Source organism: Cuculus canorus, chromosome 4, assembly GCF_017976375.1.
Source record: "Cuculus canorus isolate bCucCan1 chromosome 4, bCucCan1.pri, whole genome shotgun sequence".
Taxonomy (NCBI): Eukaryota; Metazoa; Chordata; class Aves; order Cuculiformes; family Cuculidae; genus Cuculus; species Cuculus canorus.
This window is the reverse complement of record NC_071404.1, coordinates 34,350,142-34,372,652: the sequence shown is the minus strand read 5'-3', so window position 1 is coordinate 34,372,652 and position 22,511 is coordinate 34,350,142. Positions and strand designations below refer to the sequence as shown.

At 45.5% G+C, this 22,511-nt stretch overlaps 1 protein-coding gene and 2 long non-coding RNA genes across 5 annotated transcripts in view; 2 read left to right on the top strand and 1 right to left on the bottom strand.

Moving 5' to 3' along the window:
• The window catches only part of LOC128851962 (protein ELYS-like), a 51,750-nt gene that overhangs the window by 17,524 nt on the left and 11,715 nt on the right, over window positions 1–22,511 (top strand). Inside the window, exons 2-10 of the mRNA XM_054064279.1 lie at window positions 14,268–14,357; window positions 14,521–14,655; window positions 14,937–15,032; window positions 15,332–15,425; window positions 16,011–16,134; window positions 16,243–16,299; window positions 17,353–17,499; window positions 17,990–18,177; window positions 18,351–18,495. Coding sequence (XP_053920254.1) covers window positions 14,268–14,357; window positions 14,521–14,655; window positions 14,937–15,032; window positions 15,332–15,425; window positions 16,011–16,134; window positions 16,243–16,299; window positions 17,353–17,499; window positions 17,990–18,177; window positions 18,351–18,495 — 1,076 coding nt within the window. The remainder of the gene's footprint in view (window positions 1–14,267; window positions 14,358–14,520; window positions 14,656–14,936; window positions 15,033–15,331; window positions 15,426–16,010; window positions 16,135–16,242; window positions 16,300–17,352; window positions 17,500–17,989; window positions 18,178–18,350; window positions 18,496–22,511) is intronic.
• LOC128851966 (uncharacterized) lies at window positions 1,132–5,013 on the top strand. Its single transcript, XR_008449497.1, has 3 exons — window positions 1,132–3,169; window positions 4,040–4,270; window positions 4,841–5,013. It is a non-coding gene; the product is annotated as an uncharacterized LOC128851966 (long non-coding RNA).
• LOC128851965 (uncharacterized) lies at window positions 9,123–12,238 on the bottom strand. Of its 3 annotated transcripts, none has more exons than XR_008449495.1 (4): window positions 11,822–12,238; window positions 10,490–10,606; window positions 10,187–10,280; window positions 9,123–9,965 (listed from the first exon to the last, which is right to left on the bottom strand). It is a non-coding gene; the product is annotated as an uncharacterized LOC128851965 (long non-coding RNA). The 3 variants fall into 3 exon arrangements; XR_008449494.1 differs by lacking the exon at window positions 11,822–12,238 and adding an exon at window positions 11,566–11,785; XR_008449496.1 differs by lacking the exon at window positions 11,822–12,238 and adding an exon at window positions 11,255–11,513.

Below are 22,511 nucleotides of genomic sequence, written 5' to 3'. Positions count from 1 at the left end.
AAGCCCACAACGAGCTGTTCTGTCTTCTGATCTCATGTGGTATTTAATGTTATATTGTGGACCCTTAAACAAGGGCTACCTTACTGCTAGTTTATCCAACTTTAACAGCTCCTGGACTGTCTTTCTGGGGCACTGCCGGTTCTCCTGTGCCTCATCTCAGAATCGGAAGGAATCACCAATCATAACAGAACCACCTGGGAACTTCAGCAGACTGCTCCGCTTAATCCCTCTCTGACTTCAGAGATAGTTCAGAAGAGGATTTCTAAACATTCCAGGATTAGACTCAAAACTTCAGTCCCTGAAAGAGTTCTCTTTACATTAACACACTCCCTTCGGCAAAAAACGGAGAGCCTGCACCTGCAGGCACGGCCAAGCAGGAAGGCCCACTTACTCCCTCATCAAAGGAATGGTTTTCAGCTCATAGAGGTGAGATCGAGATGAGATCTCAGCAGGAAACGTCCCCCCGTGAGGCAGGGGAGGCGCTGGCCCAGGCTGCCCAGAGAAGCGGCGGCTGCGCGGCCCCCGGGGCGGTTCCCGGCCGGCTCGGTGGGGCTCGCAGCAACCTCTCCGCTGCCATCGCCTCAAGCCCGGGCTCCGGCCCGCGCTTCTCCTCCCCGCGTGGCCCGGACGCTGCGCGAGCAGCGCGAGCTTTTTTTTTGTTTTGTTTTGTTTTCTACGTCGCACAACAAGCCCACAGGAGTAAGAGGGGGGAGATCGGGGGGGAACTCACACACAGCCACAGGGCTGGGGTTTTTTCCTTTTTTTTTTTTTTTTTTTTTTTGTTTTGTTTTCTACATCCCACAACAAGCGCACAATGAGCTGATTGGTTCTGCTGATGAAGTACAGCATTGATACTGCGCTTCTAGAAGAGTTCTGTAATCGGAAACAGAGATGTCTCCCTTCTTCCATCACAGTGTCTCTGATTCGTGGAACTTCAGCAGTGGCATCTTCGAGATCTATACACACAAAAACACACACAAAAAATGAAGATGTTATGTTATTTAGGTGGCGTTTTAAACACTGACATGAAAACATCTATAATCCAATTCTCCTGTCCCAGCCAAGTACCCATTTATGTAAGGCTTTTTTTTTGCTGTTTCCATTTTGTAGGCGTTCAAAGCACCCAGGAACTCTCTGATGGGACAGGTATTCTCACTGCTATTTCAACGCCAGGTAGAAGAATAACCTTCAGAGAGAACTTTTCTTGGACTGTGTACATCAGGAGTGTGGGCCTCAGGATGAAGCCCTTTGAAGTGACATCAACTCCTGAAGCCGCTGTTGGAATAGCCAAAACAGTGTATGCAGTCTGAATACACACATTAGAGATCTCGCTCATCTCAATGCATGAGTTCGGAGAAGTCGGGTTTCTTTTCAGAAACAAGCCTACACTTTGCCCGAGTCACTTAACAGAAGCAGAAGTACATTCCCAAGATACAGGGCACCTCTGACTTTAAGCCACTCCCATCTTTAAGCTGTTCAGAACTCCACGATGTCAAATCGCCATCTGGAATCACTAGTCATAAATGCCCGCACACAAGTGCCTTCAAAGGGGGGTGCAGGTTGTTTGTTTAAAAGACACACCTTTTGCTACTTTCAAATTCAAGTTTATAAACTGCAAGCTTACCCAATGTTTCTATTTCCTTCTGCCCCCAAGAGAAATTATGTAAACAAAGGTCAACCAGAAAAACGCGCCCAACATCTGTAGCCACTGCTGCCACTCCAGAGAAGCACTGCAGACTCTCGTGGAGGTACTGAGTGCTCGCATCTCCTTCTCCAACATTAGTTATAGGTTCAATAGCAATCACCTAATCAAACGAAAAGTACAGGTTAATATTTAGGCTCCTTGACAGCTAAACAGAAACCATTCAAAAGTTACGGCAATACAGAAAAGCCTCTCTTGCATCGAGACCCTCCAGAGCTTTTCCTGAAACTGGCTTATGCACATCTGACAAAATAAAAGCTTTGTTTCTCCCATGAACAAGTACGTACCCTTCCTGGAAGAGCAACGGCTTTAACCACTCGTGATCTTTCAAGGTCAAACAAACAGAGAACATTTCCAACACCAATCAGCAGCGCAGGTCTCTCCCACGAGGAAGACTCCTTGACCACACGGACAGTGGGAGGCCGTCCATGCAGCCCACTGAAACGGTAGGCAGAGAGCCGCTCGCCTGTCATAGAGTTCACCACCTCAAAGTGAGGACCACGTGCCAACCACGCCAGGCCACTGGTCCCTGGAAAAGAGAAGAAAACTGCCTGAAGCAAATTTCCAAAAGAAAAACAAGAAAAAGCAGGGCCTACTGCCTCGGTAACGCTGGACAAGAACTCTTTCTGCATGTGCTCTTAGGATGGTCAGAGAGCTTGAGCTGGTACCAATAAACACAGCCCTAAACAAGACCGTTCCTTGCTTGAAAGCTGCCTTTGATTTCATTAAAAAGCGAGGAGGGCTCACTGACACAGGGGGGTTAAGTAGATTCTTTTAATCGCACAGGACTGGTGCAAGTTGTTGTAATTTCAAAGTTTCACTTGACTAATTTTTTCACATGAGCACTTTGAATTGCTAAAACATCCTTTGCCTTCTCTCTCCACCTGAGGCATCTCAGCAGCACCCACCTGACACACCTGAGACTGGGACCTTGTGCTTCAGGAAACCCCCAGGCAAGGATTACTTCGTACCAAGACCAGAGTGAAAGGGAAATGCTCACCTCCAGAAATCTTCCCCCACAGCACAGAACCTCGGGTCGGATCATCTTCCCCGAGCGCCTCAACAGTCCCCTCTGGGAACTTCAGCAGACTGCTCGGCGCCGGCGCCGTTAGGAATTGCATTCTGCACTCTAAAGGAAGAAAAAATGGGAAAAGAGACTCTGCCAGACATAAACGCATCTGAGATTGACACAAGTTTCATCAGTATGCAGAGAAAAATCTCCTCTACGGGACCTGTAGCTCTTTTCCTTACAAAAACAGCTCTTGGGACATTTTGTGATCTCGGAGCAGAGCAAAAGGAGAAGTCTTTGCTTTTGCAGTGCATATGACAGCATCGAGCAGTGACACAGAGCTATGGACAAGATAAGGAAGAGGAGAAAAATGATACACTGGGTTCAAGTTTACTCACATAGGTTACTAAGGACGGGGTCTGAGAAAAATCATCTCTGAAAAAGCTTTCCAGGAACAGGTACAAGCTTCCACTTGTCCTTCCCCTTGATTTGATACTTTATTATTTATTGTCACTTGTCTTCTAGTAGATGTCACATATCGTTTATGTCCTGTTCACTTTTGGCATGTTCCTTTTCAACATTAAGCTGCACTAAGTCCTTAACTACCTTCATTCTCCACTGCTTCCAGAAAATGGACTGTGGATATTTCCACGTTGCTGGCAATATGGACTTTCAAAGCTCATACTTAGAAAGGAGTTTTCCATACACTTCTCAAGCAAACGTAGCACAGATTTTAAAACACTGCGGATTCTACACTTAAAACCCATCTTCCTTATTCCAGTCCCCTCCTTCCTCCTGCCGGTCCCTATCACATCTCTGCAGGGCTGACAAAACTTCCCAGGCCTTTCAGACAGCTTCGACACTTCAGTAGCTGTTCCATACAGAGTTCACATTGCAGGAGGGCAAGACAGACGCGTTGCACAAAAACGCAAGAGCTGGGCTGACTGACAAGAATCAATGAGGGACTAAATAAGAGATATTCCAGACACAGGGAAATGCAAACTACTTCAGAGAACTACGATTTGTACGTTCAATGGGTTCTTAAAAAAGCCTCTCGAGAAGCAGACAGGGTTATCTGAGAGGATTTAATAATCTCTTCAGAGACCCAGCAGGGGGTGGAGTGAGCAACGCTGGGTCCTTTCTTTCCCACTAGGGCAGAAACACCTTGCCCCCAATGTTTCAGCCAGTTACCCAGCCACCAGCGACAGGTATTCTCTCACATCACTATCCTCTGATTCCACAGGGGCTGTCTCTGCCCCGCTTGGCTGAGCCAGCAACAGTTCATAACGTCACTCCGGAACTAATGCTCTCTTTCACAACACTTGCAGTACCTGGACAACAGACGCAGGTGCTCAGTATCCCCATACAGAACAGATACACAGCCTTCCAAACAGAGCAAGTCAGGAGTGAACCAGCCGCTTCCAGCGTCCACACCGTTTGCACTACACGCAGCTGGCCCAGGCTCTGTAGCTGCTCTAAACCTGCAGCTGACAACTTACTGTGGAGAAGACACCAAATTAACAGAGGCTGGATTAACTTGGTTTCACTGCCTTAACAAGGTAAACACCAGGCAAATCATCACCCTGGCATCTTTTATTTCAGTAATCATTCCTTATGACTACAAAATGGAACCAGGAACCTATAATGTAGTCAGTAGAGAGAATATTCTGTCTTCTGATCTCATGTGGTATTTAATGTTATATTGTGGACCCTTAACCAAGGGCTACCTTACTGCTAGTTTATCCAACTTTAACAGCTCCTGGACTGTCTTACTGGGGCACTGCCGGTTCTCCTGTGCCTCATCTCAGGATCCGAAGGAGTCCCAATCCAGACAGGGGTGGGATGGTACAATAAAACATGTGTTCCTGTACATGGGTCAGAGAGATTCATTGGAGCAGTCTGTGCAGCTAACTCCATTATGGGTGAAGTTTGTGACGCTGTTCCTTCTCCCCAGTCTCCCCCCAAACAAAGAAGTCCATGGACGCTTACATTTCTGCCCAACTTAGAAAAATGTGTCACCACCAAGTGTTTATTTTATTGAAGATACATCTGTTGGATGAAACATGTTGGTTGAGTTGTGGTGCATGGGCTTGGTTTTCTTACCTATGTTCTCTCCTCCTCTCATGCAGGTTTTTTGGAGAGCCTGGAGTAGAAGCTCAAGTGGAAAACGGCACAGGCTGCATTGGTGTCAGTGTAGAACCCCACATAGGGGACAGTGGAAAAAGGCTGCGTTATCTCAGGGAGCTGTTAAAGGAGCATTTGTTTAGTGTCTTTCACGTTTCAGCTATCTTTTTAAACATAAAGGCACATTCTCCCTCCGGATCTGCAATTTTAAGATGTATTAATTATTCTGAAGTACATTAATGGGTATTAGGTGTTGAGTTTTCTTCCTTTTAGGCAACAGTCTCTCCAGCTCTCTCAAAAATCCCAGATTTTTGAATTCTGCTTCAAGTCTCAGTTCCCATCAGATGGGAGAAAAAGGGTTATTAGGTAGAGGAGGGATCAGAGAGAACATTGCTCACTGAGGGACCACAACGTTCAGCTGTCGGCAGCAGGCTGTTCTAGACAAGCCTCAGCACGCTGCCTCTTGTGCAGGGAGACTCCTGTAGGGAAGACAGAGCAGGGACGCGCACGGGGCGGGGTTCGAGGCTGCGCGGGCCGGGCTCGGCACCGCCTCCTCTCCCTCGCAGCGCTCGGCCGGGGCCGGGGGCACTCCCGGCAGAGAGTGCCCTCTTCGGGCTTCTTTGCCCGCCGTGCTTGTTCCCCACGGCTGTCTGCGCTCAGAAAGCTCCCGTCGCCAGGGATTCGCTGCGTGGCCTCTTAAAAACGAAGCGCTGCTTCTTCGTTCCTGACCCTTTTGTCCACCTCGGCGCTTGCAGCTCTCTCCTCCCCACAGACGGGGTCAGAACGAAGCCCTTGCTCTGAAATGGCCTCGGGCTGCGCCGGGGCGGGTTCATACCGGGCACCAGGAAAGATTTCTTCACCCAAAGGGCTCTCGGGCACGGGCACTTGCTGCCCAGGGCGGCGGTGGAGCCCCCGTCCCTCGACATGTCTGGAAGGTGGAGAGATGAGGCGCTGAGGGCTCTGGTTCACTGGAGGGCAAGGGACGGTTGGATCCGATGATCTCAACGGTGTCTTCCAACCAAACAGTTCTATGAAGTGCTCAGTCTCAACCAGTAACTGTGAAAAAGAGTTAAAAGGAAGCACCGAGGTTATGTTAAAAAGGCCTGAAGCAATTCTGCTGTGAGGAGAGGCTGAGAGAGCTGGGGTTCTTCAGCCTGGAGAAGGCTCCAGGCAGACCTTAGAGCAGCTTCCAGTACCTGAAGAGGGGTACAGGAAAGATTCTCGCAAGGACAGCGGGGGTGGTGGCGGGAAGGGAATGGCTTTAAATTGGGAAGGGGAAGAGGTAGGTTAGTCATTATGAAGAAATTGTTCACACGGAGGCTGGTGAGGCCTTAGCACAGCTTGCCCAGGGAAGCTGTGGATGCTCCCTCTCGGGTGGTGTTAAAGACCAGACTGGACAGGGACTTGAGCAGCCTGATCTACTGGGAGGTGTCCCTGCCCGAGGCAGGGGGGTTTAGAAGAAAACAACTCAATTTCTTCTCAAACAGTTAAATAAGTTTCGCATTCTCCATTCTCTCCTCCTTTTTCAAGTTAATCAGGGATCCAAACCCTAACTTGTGACGATGCAGGGATGCAAAGAAGGGGCAAACAAGATGGAACAGCTTCCCCTGCCTTCCACAACAGCTTTGTTCTTGCTCCTCCTCCAGCAATGGTCTGTTCCTCTCTAGACAGTCAATCCCAGATTGGGCTTCAACAGGAGACAGGGCCATTTTACGCTCCCAAGAGTGGACCTGAACCAATGCCAGTTGCACAAAACTGGCAGGATACTAGTGCAAATATGCGTGGGGCTGGGCAGGATGAGCAGAAAAGGCTCTCCGATAATGACAGCAGTGCAACAGAAAACTTGGGAAAGATCCATCTCTCCACATGCTCAAGAAAGAGACAGGAAAATCTCACCCCCTCAAGCGAGCTGGTGCAAGTCACACAACAAACTCCGAAGCTCAGTAAGCACATAACACCTGCAGAAACAAGGAGTGTTGGACAACATTCCGTACTCTCCCAGTTATCTTATGAGCAGCTTAAGTTATTCAAGGAGCGGTAGTTGGAAAGGTACAGCCGAGTACACATTTTCTTCCTTAGATCGTGCATAACTTTTGTTCTACAAAATAATTATTGTGTACAGAAATCTCCAGCGCTACCAAGGTACTGTACTTTGAGCTTCTGTTCAAAGTCCTTTCACTTCATAAGCATCACCATCTCACAGGCTACATTACAAAAGAACCAAAATCCAAAGTGCAGCGGACCATCAGATACGTTTGATAACATTAAATCCCTTGTTAGGCTGGGTTTATGGGGATTCGGGGCCTTTTGGTTTGATTTTGAGTGACACAATGAACAAGAAAGACAAGAAATGACATCTGACCTCAATTAAAGCTTATCACTATTAAAAGCAATTAAATAGCTACCCAAACTATAGTTCCTTGCATGAGGATTCTGGCCAGGTGCTAGGTAAGAAGGAGAATCTTTCCAAGTTAGACTTGTCTGGTCTACCATCATATCCAAAACGAGGTCTAAAGAAGCCGGGCTTGTCACCGTATCCAGCACTAGGACCCAGCAGTTGCTGATCTGATAAGGGACACTGGAATGCAGAGTGTTCTTCATAAACTGTTACTCCCCTAGAGAGAGATAAAGACCCCCAAGCTGAAACAAAACAAAAAACCTTACAGGAGTAAGAGGGGGAAGATGGGGGGGGGGGGGCGGAACTCACACACAGCCACAGGGCTGGGGTTTTTTCCTTTTTTTTTTTTGGTTTTTTTTTGGTTTTTTGTTTTGTTTTCCACGTTCTCTTTTCTACTTTTCTATTTTTCTTTTTTTTTCCGTTTTCTTTTCTGTTTTTCTTTCTATATTTCATATTTTCTTTCTTCTATATATATATTTTTTTTATGTATTTTAAAATCTTGTCATCTGCAGCCTTTCACTTCAAAGGTCCCAGGTAAATCTACCTGTTTGCTGGCTTAGTGGACGTTTGAGATTGAAAGGTTTCAGAGTTGCATTTTTAAGATTAATCAAAACAGAGGCTCAATATAACCAAAACCCAATTTGCAAGTCTTACAAACGTTTAAAGCGCTTTAAACACACACACGCATACACACACACACAAAACCACTCTTTTGAGAGCTAGCTTAATATACCTATACAATATTGTTTACGACCGGTCAATAAGAACAGCATGATGGCATGAATATTTAAACTACACACGGCACCGGACACACACAACACTCAAAACATGCACATATATCACAAAATAAGGTTTGTATCAATTGTTTAACAGGTAACAGTCCTTGGTTGTTACAGCATTTTCGTGGCATCTTCTTCCTCCTCTGATTCCTCGCTATTATTTTCTGGTGTTGGATTTCAACATCTAACTGTTTTTCTACCTTGTAACGTTTTATACAATTTGTAATGTCTCTCCAAGCTTTCGTTAGTTTCTTGGCAGTTTTATCATCATCTATAAGTGCCTCCCACGGGACGTTCCCAAATTTGTGCCATTCACTTTCCTCAAATATCTCATTCGGATCCTTAAAACATCCCTTAGTTCTTCCTAAGGCAATGAGGCCCGCAAGTTGTTTGAGATATTGTGAGTCAAGTCCTCGCTTCTCTAAGAAGCTCTGTAATATTTCATAAGCCATTTCTCTATCCATTTCTGGTCAGAGAAAAAGCCCCTTATAAATTTATAAAGTCTTACGTGTAGCCCTGTTCCGTCTTATCTCTCCAAAGCCTTATGATGTCGGGCGGCGGATCCCTTTTTGACGATTCAGGCGTTCGGACTAGAGTGCGAAATCATAAGCTAACGAAATCATAAGCTCTTAATCTTCGCCTTCTGGTCACTGTATCCTGGCACTTTCCCCGACTTTTACAAACAATCTCCATAATTTCTCCACTCGTCTATTAAGCCCTTAATTGGACCTACTCCCCGCTTTTCTAAAAAGCGTAAAATTTCAAATGCTACCTCTCGTTCCATTGCGCACTTAACGGACCCTCTTACGTTAGCCGGTCCTCAAGTAGTGCAGCCTTTCCTTTATACGAGTAGGTAGTCCCCTTACTCGGCCGGCGAACCTCCTCCTTAGGTATCCGGGTTCAGGCGCGGATCGCACGTACTGATTCAGTGTTGCCGATCTTCCGCCCCCTGGTCGCTGCTTACCAGTGCTTCGCCGAGCTCGCCATCCGGTGGAAACAGGGATTGGGGGTCCCTGTTCGGGCGCCACTTGCGACGGGCGAGGGAAGCAAGCGGACGACTCAATATGAGTGATAAAGCAAGCTTCGACTTTATTGATAACAGTTGCGGTTTATGTATCTTTCACTACATTCTACTTAGTCATTCCCTAAATTTGATTGGTTTGGTTATACATTTGTAAAACAATCATTGGTTACTATTGCATTCATTTAACATTTGTCAAAGGGCACAGCGTCAAACAAAGGGCAAACAGCTCCGAGACGGGTTCCAGACACACCGCCCCTTTTTCTTCTTCAAATTGCATCCATGCTAAGCCAAACCAAACACACAGTCATGAGTTAATTTAAGTTTTCCATACGTGAAGAGTTGATCAAGACATTCAGCTAGATGAACTGCTTAGCAAAAAACATGCTAGGAACATAGACATTGTCCCCTTCTGAAAGCAGACAAATAGTGATCGTATCCGCTTGTATCACTCCAATGGCACAACCAATTCCCACAGCTGACTCAGTGACACCTTTCAAGAGTAGCTCCTTCTCAGCAGATTCAGGAGAAAAGAACACTCTTATCACACAAAATGGGTAGAAAACCCCCAAACTCAACCACCAGGAAATGCAAATCAAGATTCCAACATAAAACATTCACACTGTTACAGTTCTCTCAAGAAATTGCATGACCTCTCTTCTCTGGCGAGAGTGCGTTCTCTGGATGTAAGCAAAGTAGGGCTCTATGATTTTCCCCGCAGAGGAAGGAAGAGCCTTCCTTCCCTCCAGCAGATCAACCCAACACGGACATCAGAACAAACCTCCATTAATGCTGTTGTCTTCATCAACATCGTCACTGAAACTTTCTGTCATCTGACACCCGAGTAATTTCATATTGCTGTTCTGCCCTGCCCAGGGGAAGTTTCCATCCCTGAGATCTAAACGGAACCTTTCTTCACAGCGTGCCAAACCCTGGGGAAAATATAAAAGAGGAGAGAAAAGGTCATGTTGAGATATGTGTAAAATTCTACGGGTTGTTTCCAAATGGTACAGACAAAGTGCCCAGGAAGATTCAGCAAAGGACTTTCTATTTTAAGTCCACTCTGAATTTTGTTGGTAAACATTTTCCCCGCCATCTTAACTGCTACTCACTTAGAGAAAATGACCGTTTTCATCTTTTCACACCCATGTACCTCTTACTTCATACATGACTTGTCCTGATGCCACGCATCTTCGTTTACCAAAAAGGTTAACTGCAACAGCCGGAAACTCAAGACACCACCTCCCCTGAAAAAGGTACAAGTGAGGAAATCTGATTACAAAGCTGCTTTATAGTCCTCGTTATCATTTAATTAGGTCTAGGCTCAAGTTTCCTGAACGGCATCAGTCTCCTGCACAGCCAAGTAAACAAAGCAAAGAGACGCTTATCAACTGGATGTTGACAAATATAGTACAAAGAAAATTAATCCAGTGCCTCACTGTAAGTTTTCATTCACCTTTTTGGTGTAGACTGAACAGCCCACAAGTAGCAAGAGTTGCCAGGATCATTCTCAGGCTCTTGAAAGGTAACACCACAGACAGGAATCCTTCCTCCGTTGAGCTGAGAGTTGTGCCTACAGGTTTAAGAAGGAAAAGGAAGGAACAAGAACGAAGAAAAAAGGTGAGCCTCTGGCCTTAACTCTTTGTCAAAGGGCACAAGCGTCTTCTGAGAAAGAGCGCCTGACGTGCTTAGCCTCAAAGTACAGAAGGTCACACCAACATCCCAAAGAAGGGAGTCGAGGAAGATACACACATTTCCTGGTTTCACTGAATACTACCGACAGAACAAAGTGTCTTATAAAAATCGGCTCTATTGCATCCTAACTGCTTGACATAGGCACAAGCAGCACGCTGTCCACAACTGCTCACTCCAAAGGCACAAGAAGGAAAAGAATCTTAGTGCCCTGTGGAGGAGGTCGTTTGCTTAATCCATCTCTGACTTCAGAGTTAGTTCAGAAGAGGATTTCTAAACATTCCAGGATTAGACTCAAAACTTCAGTCCCCAAAAGACTCCTCTTTACATTAACACACTCCCTTTGGCAAAAAATGGAGAGCCTGCACCTGCCGGCATGGCCAAGCAGGAAGACCCACTTACTCCCTTGTCAAAGTTCCCATATTCCACAGTGAGAGGGTGCCATTGCAAAAGCCCACAACGAGCTGTTCTGTCTTCTGATCTCATGTGGTATTTAATGTTATATTGTGGACCCTTAAACAAGGGCTACCTTACTGCTAGTTTATCCAACTTTAACAGCTCCTGGACTGTCTTTCTGGGGTACTGCCGGTTCTCCTGTGCTTCATCTCAGAATCCGAAGGAGTCCCAATCATAACAGAACCACCCGGGAACTTCAGCAGACTGCTCCGCTTAATCCCTCTCTGACTTCAGAGATAGTTCAGAAGAGGATTTCTAAACATTCCAGGATTAGACTCAAAACTTCAGTCCCTGAAAGAGTTCTCTTTACATTAACACACTCCCTTCGGCAAAAAACGGAGAGCCTGCACCTGCAGGCACGGCCAAGCAGGAAGGCCCACTTACTCCCTCGTCAAAGGAATGGTTTTCAGCTCATAGAGGTGAGATCGAGATGAGATCTCAGCAGGAAACGTCCCCCCGTGAGGCAGGGGAGGCGCTGGCCCAGGCTGCCCAGAGAAGCGGCGGCTGCGCGGTCCCCGGGGCGGTTCCCGGCCGGCTCGGTGGGGCTCGCAGCAACCTCTCCGCTGCCATCGCCTCAAGCCCCGGCTCCGGCCCGCGCTTCCCCTCCCCGCGTGGCCCGGACGCTGCGCGAGCCGCTTACCGCGCACGGGGCGGGGTTCGAGGCTGCGCGGGCCGGGCTCGGCGCCGCCTCCTCTCCCTCGCAGCGCTCGGCCGGGGCCGGGGGCACTCCCGGCAGAGAGTGCCCTCTTCGGGCTTCTTTGCCCGCCGTGCTTGTTCCCCACGGCTGTCTGCGCTCAGAAAGCTCCCGTCGCCAGGGATTCGCTGCGTGGCCTCTTAAAAACGAAGCGCTGCTTCTTCATTCCTGACCCTCTTGTCCACCTCGGCGCTTGCAGCTCTCTCCTCCCCACAGACGGGGATCAGAACGAAGCCCTTGCTCTGAAATGGCCTCGGGCTGCGCCAGGGCGGGTTCAGACTGGGCACCAGGAAAGATTTCTTCACCCAAAGGGCTCTCGGGCACGGGCACTTGCTGCCCAGGGCGGCGGTGGAGCCCCCGTCCCTCGACACGTCTGGAAGGTGGAGAGATGAGGCGCTGAGGGCTCTGGTTCACTGGAGGGCAAGGGACCATCAGATACGTTTGATAACATTAAATCCCTTGTTAGGCTGGGTTTATGGGGATTCGGGGCCTTTTGGTTTGATTTTGAGTGACACAATGAACAAGAAAGACAAGAAATGACATCTGACCTCAATTAAAGCTTATCACTATTAAAAGCAATTAAATAGCTACCCAAACTATAGTTCCTTGCATGAGGATTCTGGCCAGGTGCTAGGTAAGAAGGAGAATCTTTCCAAGTTAGACTTGTCTGGTCTACCATCATATCCAAAACGAGGTCTAAAGAAGCCGGGCTTGTCACCGTATCCAGCACTAGGACCCAGCAGTTGCTGATCTGATAAGGGACACTGGAATGCAGAGTGTTCTTCATAAACTGTTACTCCCCTAGAGAGAGATAAAGACCCCCAAGCTGAAACAAAACAAAAAACCTTACAGGAGTAAGAGGGGGAAGATGGGGGGGGGGGGGGGGGGGGGGGGGGGGGGGGGGGGGCAACTCACACACAGCCACAGGGCTGGGGTTTTTTCTTTTTTTTTTTTTTTTGGTTTTTTTTTGGTTTTTTTGTTTTGTTTTCCACGTTCTCTTTTCTACTTTTCTATTTTTCTTTTTTTTTCCGTTTTCTTTTCTGTTTTTCTTTCTATATTTCATATTTTCTTTCTTCTATATATATATTTTTTTTATGTATTTTAAAATCTTGTCATCTGCAGCCTTTCACTTCAAAGGTCCCAGGTAAATCTACCTGTTTGCTGGCTTAGTGGACGTTTGAGATTGAAAGGTTTCAGAGTTGCATTTTTAAGATTAATCAAAACAGAGGCTCAATATAACCATCATGCCTGCACCTGCCGGCATGGCCAAGCAGGAAGACCCACTTACTCCCTTGTCAAAGTTCCCATATTCCACAGTGAGAGGGTGCCATTGCAAAAGCCCACAACGATATTCGAGATCTATACACACAAAAACACACAAAAAATGATGATGTTATGTTATTTAGGTGGCGTTTTAAACACTGACATGAAAACATCTATAATCCAATTCTCCTGTCCCAGCCAAGTACCCATTTATGTAAGGCTTTTTTTGGCTGTTTCCATTTTGTAGGCGTTCAAAGCACCGAGGAACTCTCTGATGGGACAGGTATTCTCACTGCTATTTCAACGCCAGGTAGAAGAGTAACCTTCAGAGAGAACTTTTCTTGGACTGTGTACATCAGGAGTGTGGGCCTCAGGATGAAGCCCTTTGAAGTGACATCAACTCCTGAAGCCGCTGTTGGAATAGCCAAAACAGTGTATGCAGTCTGAATACACACATTAGAGATCTCGCTCATCTCAATGCATGAGTTCGGAGAAGTCGGGTTTCTTTTCAGAAACAAGCCTACACTTTGCCCGAGTCACTTAACAGAAGCAGAAGTACATTCCCAAGAAACAGGGCACCTCTGACTTTAAGCCACTCCCATCTTTAAGCTGTTCAGAACTCCACGATGTCAAATCGCCATCTGGAATCACTAGTCATAAATGCCCGCACACAAGTGTCTTCAAAGGGGGGGTGCAGGTTGTTTGTTTAAAAGACACACCCTTTGCTACTTTCAAATTCAAGTTTATAAACCGCAAGCTTACCCAATGTTTCTATTTCCTTCTGCCCCCAAGAGAAATTATGTAAACAAAGGTCAACCAGAAAAACGCGCCCAACATCTGTAGCCACTGCTGCCACTCCAGAGAAGCACTGCAGACTCTCGTGGAGGTACTGAGTGCTCGCATCTCCTTCTCCAACATTAGTTATAGGTTCAATAGCAATCACCTAATCAAACGAAAAGTACAGGTTAATATTTAGGCTCCTTGACAGCTAAACAGAAACCATTCAAAAGTTACGGCAATACAGAAAAGCCTCTCTTGCATCGAGACCCTCCAGAGCTTTTCCTGAAACTGGCTTATGCACATCTGAAATTGGTGATTCATTTGTTTTTTTTGTTCTCTTGTCTTACAGAGAAGCCAAATACTGCAGAAAATATACATTTTGTCCGTGAGTGTGCGTGGAACAGAGTGCTCAACACCGCAGAAGAATTTAACCAACTGTGTGAGTAGTAGCAAAGTCATTCTACGAATATAAAGTCATTCTTTGTTACTGAGCTTATTCAGTGAGTACACCTGAATATCAGGATTCCTGATATTGCACGCGTGTACTTTGAAAGTCTGAAATTGCTCTAGAGGCTAATGATTTCATTTATCTTCTTGAAAAGGTGTTCCGCTCTTTGATGGCTCTTTCATTGACGAAGAGAAATACCAGTCTCTTTATGACTGCCAGTTCTATTTGTGCAACCTTAGCACCATCTTAAACTGTTTGCCAAGAGAAGTAAAAGGCCTTTCTGAAGAAGGTTTGTCTAACAGAACTACCAAATCTGTTATAGTAGGATTTGGAATGATGCATGGGTTGTATGTAATTGTGGAAGGAGAATTTGTTGGGGTTGCTTTTTGTTTCGGTGGTGATTGTGGGTTTTTTCTTCAGGTTGGAGAGTGGTACAGAGTGAAAAATGCAAAGAGAGATTGCTACTGTCTTATTTTTACTCTTTCCATTTAGGGCAAGGAAGGTGGCTTTACAAAAAGGAAAGGAATTGCATAACCAAAGTCATCGTGTGCCTTTTTTCCTGTTTTCCAGACTTGACAAATAAGCGGGTGCTAGCCGGCCACCACTTCTTATATTCACGAATGGTCATGTGGTTCCATGACTCTGGTCTCTTTCCAGGGGGCTTAGGTGAGAAATACTTGTTTATTTGGAAGGATTATAAATTCTATTGTCAGCCTTAATTGTCTTACAAATGCTCTCTTGACGTGTTTAAAAAACATCCCCTTTGAGAAGGTTTTGGTAGTGAACTTCAGCTTACGCTGCGTGTTCTGAATGCTGCATTGACTGTCAACTGTCATTGGCTTCTTTGGGAGTTGGAGGCCTGTGCTTCTTAAGGCTTAGCTTGTAGGATCTTCTTTTTAGTCGAAAAAATCAGTTTAAAATGTGCTGTCAACGCTTGTAACTTGCTTTTACTTTCTTGCCTGTAGATGAGGGTCAGCGTTTGTCTAGACCTTTTTACAATTACCCTCTGCTTCAGAGACACTGCACAGCTCAGCGACAGAGGCTGATGCATTTGTCCAGGTAAGCCTTTCCGTACAACTCTGGCACACCTCCACTGCAAGTCCAGAAGGAGAAGTGAACGGCTCTTCTCTCCACAGTTGTGTTTGCTATACTTAATGCATTTGCCAGGGATCCTCTTGGCTTCGGTGATGCACGTGTTGTGTTGAACACCGAGGTTACTTTCCTGTGTTAAGATGTTGACACACACTCTCTGCTTAGTGCCCCGTGGTGGTGGTGCTGCTGTCTTGTAGCACACTCAATTCCCTGGCTAATCTGTGTCATGTATTACACCGAAAAAGGTCCTGTGATAGGACAAGATCAGTCATTCCCAGTTCAGCAGAGCATGGCGTTCTCAGAATGCCAGTTGTTTGGGACTCAGATGAAGGCGGTGTGCTTTTAGAGAAAGTCATCTCTGTTATTGGCTCGCAGTAGGTGGCAGTGATTGTTTTGGCCTGAAGGTCTGCTCGACAGTCCGTTTGTGTAATTCTGTAGGACCAGCAGCATCATACGTAGTCGGCACACCCGAAACGTGTTGCACTGAGAGGCTGGAATTAGTGTTTTCCCAATGTTTTACTCAGCCCAAATCCTTGCTCCCTTTTCTTTCAGAGGAAAATGGGATTTGGCTGGCCTGATGATTGACAGGATGGTTTCGGACTTGGGAGAGCGAGTGCAGAATCTGTGGTGCACAGACGAAGAACAAACTGGGAAATATCCCCCTCCCAGTTTAGAGGTGAGTGCTGTGTTCCCTGAAAATGCCACCCCTCCCCCACAACCCCACCCAAACGCCAGAGATTGATGGAGGACAGGAGTTTTTAAGGAAGTTTGTGTTTCCATTCAGGCCCTGCTGCAACTCTACCTGCTAGAAGACATTGAAGAAATCGACAAGCACACAATTGTATCCTTTCTGGTGCTTTTTATTACACCTCCAGAATATGCAGAAAAGTGGTCTTAAACGTTTCTCATCCTGGTCGTTAAGAAGATGTTTTAATTTATGCTTCAAATGCAATGCAGGTGAAAATATTTAGTTTAGGATGAAGTTGTAGACAGAAGCACTGTTTTGCTTCTTTGTACTGTGAATTTGTTGTCACTTATTCAGTGTTTTGCTGCCAAGTTTCTTCTGATCTAAGATTATTTTACTAAGAAATGGCAACAGTCAAAAGCCCCTTTTGTTCTTCTCAAAATTAAACACAGGTTTTGCTTTTTTGAAAGCGCCCTTGCCTGTGTAAATGGCTCCTTACTAGAATGGTGCACTAAAATGTGCTGCTTCCGAGCAAAAGAATTTCCAGCAGTGGTTTAAGTGGTTTAAGCTGGTGAGACAGAGAGTTGCCACCGTTGTTTGTTGCCTACCCCGAGAGGGGAGCCTGGAGAGCGAGGGCTTTGAAAACGGTGTAGGCCAGAGCTGCCTTCTTAGAATGTGTCCCTAAACGCAGGGGTCGGAATGAGAAAGCGGCCTCGCCAGTGAGCGGTGTGCATCCTGGTTTAGAGCCAGTGTTAATCCTTCAGAGCTCAGTTGTATTGTAAGCACGTCATCATTGACCTTGGTTTATCTGCTCTGGCAGTGAGGAAGGAAACCAACTGTAGAATTTGTTTGCTTTAAAAAACAAAGCGTTGGATGTTCAACTGATTTGCGTGTCCAGCTGGGAGCTCCCCCAACTAAACAGGGGGCCTGAGTTTCTGACGGCAGTATTTAAATATCGAAAGCTGACCTTTCCTGATGCCTTACAGAAATCAAAGGGTATTTCTTTCTGGTTATTTAATCAGAACGCAATTTTGTGCTTAGGACCTGGCTGTCTTCAGCTGAGAACAGCTTCAAATGGCCAGGCTAAGACAGCAGTATTTTCTGCTTCCTACCCCTTTTCTGTTCTTATTTTGTCATGTTTTTCCAAACATAATGGGTTACATTGTGGTGTTACAAATGTTTTAGCCTTAGTTCGATGGTTGATATCAGACAATGTACTTGCTGCTGGATATCGGGCAGGCCGTGCCAGATAACAGAGAAAGACTACTGCACTCCTTCTGCGCAGCCTTTGCTATCCCGAAGGGGTTCGTTCAGCTCATTCAAGGGTTTTGGCTGCTGGATCACAATGATTATGAAGTAAGTATGTTCCGGTTCAGTTAGACATACCTTCCAAGTAGCAAGCTGTCATCTAGGAAATGACGTTAAAACATTGGTGCTTGGCTAGTAACAGGTGCTAAACCGTGAGAAGCTTCTTTGTAGTCCTGCAGCAATACATTACGGTTTGAAATGTTGTTTCAATTACTGGATGGGCAATAGATTAAAACAGAGAAGAAATCAACTGGAAGAATGCTTGACAGCTAAATTTTCAAAGCCATCCGCTTAGGTTGTTTTCAGCAGACCAGCCGAGCGCTTTCTCAAAAGCAGGGTTTTAGGTACTTTCAAGCTAAACACTTGGATCATAGCCGCAAGATTTGAGGCAGAAGACTGCAAAAGTGGCTTTTCAACCTAATCCACGTTCTTTGTGATGCTGAAGGTTATTCTTGCCTGTCAGAACGTTAATAGAATCTGTTTGTGCTGCCTGGGTGTGTGCATGGATCTATCTAAACCTGATCTCTACCTTCCACAGAATTCGCTGGTCCTGCTCTGTCACCCAGCTACAGCCAGAAGCGCGTCGTGGCTGCGTCAGAGGGCTATTCAGTCCCTCATGTGCCAAGGACGGCACAGGAGAGCCCTCACGTACATACGTGTGACGAGGCCATTGATCACCAGCTCCAGAGAAGCGCATCTTTACCTCTCTGTGTTCTTGTCCAACAGGTAAAGAAATATATCGCAGCATTTTGGCCTTCAAATATTGCAAACAGTGGAGAACCAGTAATACTAATTCCAATCCCCTCAATTTCCCTTGAACTTGGAATACAATAATTTTGTGGCCTCTTTCAGGTTCTACTCTTACTATTCTTTTCCATCTCAAACCCCATGAATTCCAGGTGCATGGCAGATGCGTGGAACCTGTTGCAGCAATACTCCTCAGATTACAATAGAGAAGAGCTGCTGCTGCACATGTTTAAAACCTGTTTGGAGATGGGACTTGCGGAGGGCTTCCTGGAGCTGCCTTTCGCAGACACTGAGCTCGTAAGTGTGGACAAGACAAACAAAACTCTTGGAAAAGCACAGGGGCAGAATCATAATAAATTTATGAAATGTGTTGCTTCTGTTAGGCGTGTTTGGATATTGGACATATTGGATTTTACTGCTATTAATTATGAATACAAGGTCTAACATAAAAAAAAAAATTAAAAAAAAAAGAGAGAGTAATCCTATAGTTCAGTACCCAAGAGTGGGAAAGGAGAGACAAAGAGATGGTTATAAACCACGTTCTAGCCTGACACAGTGAGACGAGGTTCAGCTCAATCACTTTACTCAGGACAAGTGGATGCATGTTCAAATATAGACGTTTTCTTACTCTTGGTTGGAAAATCATACAATCAAAGTGTTGGTATGCAACAGTGAGTAGTGAGTTAACATTAAGACAACATGCCTGCCCACAACACTTTGTCTGGGAAGCAGTTTTTAGCTAATAAAATCACCATTTTAGAGCACCCTATTCACCAGACCTGGCTGCCTGTGATTTCTAACTCGTTCCAAAGATCAAGTCATTGCAAAAGCAAAACCAATGCAGATCCTCAACAGCCTTTCAGAAAATGATCGGTGGAACCTCGGTAGCATTGTATGCAGCTCTGATCCTGATCAGGATCAGGACTGGTGCCAGCGTTAAGTTAACACCCCAGAGCACCCAGCAGCAGATTTTACCTTGCTTCAAGGTGAGGCAGTGCTGTGCATTATTCTGCTGCCTCCCAGCACTGGCTCTGGGAAGCCGGCTGGTGTCTTCTGTTGTTTGTTCTGGTGTTCTCACATCCTGTTCCTCATTGCCCACCTCACACAACGCTGGTGCAGGTGCCTGACAGTTAAAAGTCACGGCAGTTACACCGAAGAGGATGAAATACCGCAAGCAGGCTGTTCAGAGACAGTGTGATGAAAAGGGAGGCAGCAAACAGCAGAACAGCAGGTGTTCGCAGCCCTGTTTTGGAGACAGGGTGGCTATGTATAGTGTGCGAATAGAAATCTTGTTATTAATTGGAGCTTAACCCTGAGAAGTTTCTCCAGTGGAAGTAATTCCCCTCATTTAAACTAAGTAAGGTAAATATCAACTCACAGAAAATAGAATGACATTCATATTTTAAACTTTTTCTTCTTGTCGTTTAGCCCTTAGCAACACGATTTTAATAATAAATTTAATTTTTAAATTCTAACTCCCAGCCAAGGACCTTGAGAACTTTCCAATACTGAACTATCTCTCTGTCACCTAGACAAACTAGGGCAAACACTGCTCATTCAGCTCACACAGGGTAAAAGCACATCACAGCCTGGCCTGGTTCATAAGGTGAACTCTCAGCTCCTGCAAAGAGCTATATCTGTGCTTCATTTCATGCTCTGAGTCACTTGGCTGGCCTCAGCATGAAGCACCTAAGTAAATGTTTGAAAGCTTGAAGCTTGCTATTGACTTTGCATAGGCAAGGCTACAGCGTTGCAAAGCCAAGTACAAGTCCTGAACCTCCCCGTGGCCACACCTTGAGTCTCCAGCCCAGGCCACTCACTGTGACTGAGTCCGAGTGACCCTCTCCCTGGATGCCAATGGCAGACTGTGGGCTGCCCGTGGTTATGGCTGGTGCTGAGGTGACACGCTGCAGGGAGAAGATAAAACACGCTGAAGATAAAACACGCTGATACACAGCCAATAGAGAAAACACAGAGGAAAGTGGAGGCATGTCAAAAATGATCAGGTTGTAACTGGTGTGTTGGGACCAAATATTAGACTACAGTCTTAGTTTGCCTAATTTTAGGTAAAACTTAGAAATAACATTGTATCACATCTCACTTTTGATCTCACTCTTCTGCAAAATCTACTGAACACGAGGCATAGAATCATAGAATCATAGAATCATAGAATAGTTTGGGTTGGAAGGGACCTTAAAGATCATCCAGTTCCAACCCCCTGCGATGGACAGGGACACCTGCCCTTGTGAACAGCACCGATGGTACTGATGGGGAGCCGTGTTGAGAAGAGGCTCTTTGATTTTGGGGGAACACTTAAAGTCTCATTTAACTCTCAGATCAGCACATTTTTACTCAAATACAGAGTTCCTCATGTCATGGTATTCTGAGTATGGGTGAAAAGTCAGTCAGTCATTGTCAAAAGATGGTGTATGTGACAGATGCACGGGGAAGATGTACCTGGAGATACAAGGTAAGAAAAAAATACCCACAATCTTAAGGGGAAAAAAAGAGCTAAAGTGCTTCTACTGCTTCTACTAGATTTATGTTTTTGTGAGACCTATAACCATGTTCTGGATTAAAATCTTAAAGCCAGCTGAATCAGATGCATCATGCAGAATTTTTAATTCACCCTATTTTTTATTGCATTTTCCTCTATCAAAATTATTTTGGATGTAGCTATTGTTTTTTTCCCCACAGCTATTCTAGGTGGCTGAACTAGCATCTTCAGGAATATTCTACCCAAATATTCTACCATCTGAAAGGCATGCCCACACACCAGGAGCCTCTGGGCTGAATGTGACCAAGTCTGGATAGCCCAGATTTGGGTCTGCAATATTTACACAGCAAAACTTCCTCATCCTGGAATTCCTTTCTAGAATATAACAACATTTTGAGATGTGATGGATACAACGGAACACTAAACTGACTGGTGAACTGGCTTCCTCTCAGCTGCCAGTTCAATGTCCCGGCCATAATCTATTCCAAACTCTCTGACTGCAGTAGGATTCCTGTCTTACCATGAGGTACAGGATACAACCCAGTGTGAAGGAGGTCTAATAATAACTAATGCAGAGCAGTTACCCCAAAAGCACTGAGAAAGCATGTGTTTGCTTGATGCACTGTAGAAATTAGTCACTAACAGTTCAGCCACAAGGATGATACTGTGAGAACTTAAAACAGCTGCTCCTCAAAAGCATTTTGCACCAGTTAAAGCTGCTGAATGATTAATCCTTTAAAGGCTTCTGCCATCCATCCCTCTCTTCTACTACCAACACGCAATTGTGACAAGCGGCTTATAGCCATTATTAACATCCTCAGTTACCCATGCAAAAATCCCAGTCATGCCGGACATAACAACCCTAAAAGATGAGCAGAGTTCCAACAAAAACGTGTGAAAAGCAGCTGTGGATGAAAAAGGGGGCTCAGGCACAAGACACATGTCAAAGAAAACAACACACGTGAACATTCGCTTTCTTACCTAGCCAAGCTCAGAATCCGAGTCTTGGGCTTTAATTGACCCTTTGACCGTGCAGCATTTGTTCTCTAATGAGATGGTAAGATGGTTAAGGGAGTGATGAACACTTGTTTCCCTTGCTATTTTATAAATTCTGTCTGTACTCAGAATCAAAAAGACATAATGATATCCAACAAGTGAACCTGTTAAAATCCTCCTTTGCATTTATTGTTGAGAAGGAGACTTTAACGGTTCTTTTTCTAGTAGCTTCAGGAAATGTCAGACAGAAAACGATGAAACAACCCAATGACAGAACCCTCTGAATGCCTGAGCTTTACAGCTCTCCAGGCAAAGACTGTGAATCAGATGCTGAAACCACAGCCTAGAGGAACATCATCCAAGAGGATGCTGTATCTTTGCATCTGCTGGGGAGGGGAAGTGAGCAGTGGCTGGGAGAGGGAAGACGGGTACTGAAAAAGAAGTCACGTCCTGAAATTGCCTCCTAGTCAGGAAATTAAGACTGTGGAGATTGAGTGGGACATTTTGTAACACATCTTCAAGTACATCCCATCTTACAATTTTGATATCCAGATGTACAAGGCATGTTTCTAGCAATGTGATGCAATGACACCAGTAGAAAGGAGGCAGGAAGAATGTTGACCTGGACAAACGAGTCTATCCAAAGACATCTGAAAAATATGTAATTAATCAAATTCTAGTACGTATTTGTCCTGCCCCAAGAAGAAAGGAAGCAGATGGAGGCAGGTTTCTTCTAATTTACTGCCTGCTTTTTCACGCACCCCCTCCACTCCTTATGGAAGATCTTTCTATAGAAGTTGTATAAAGAAAACCTGTAGGT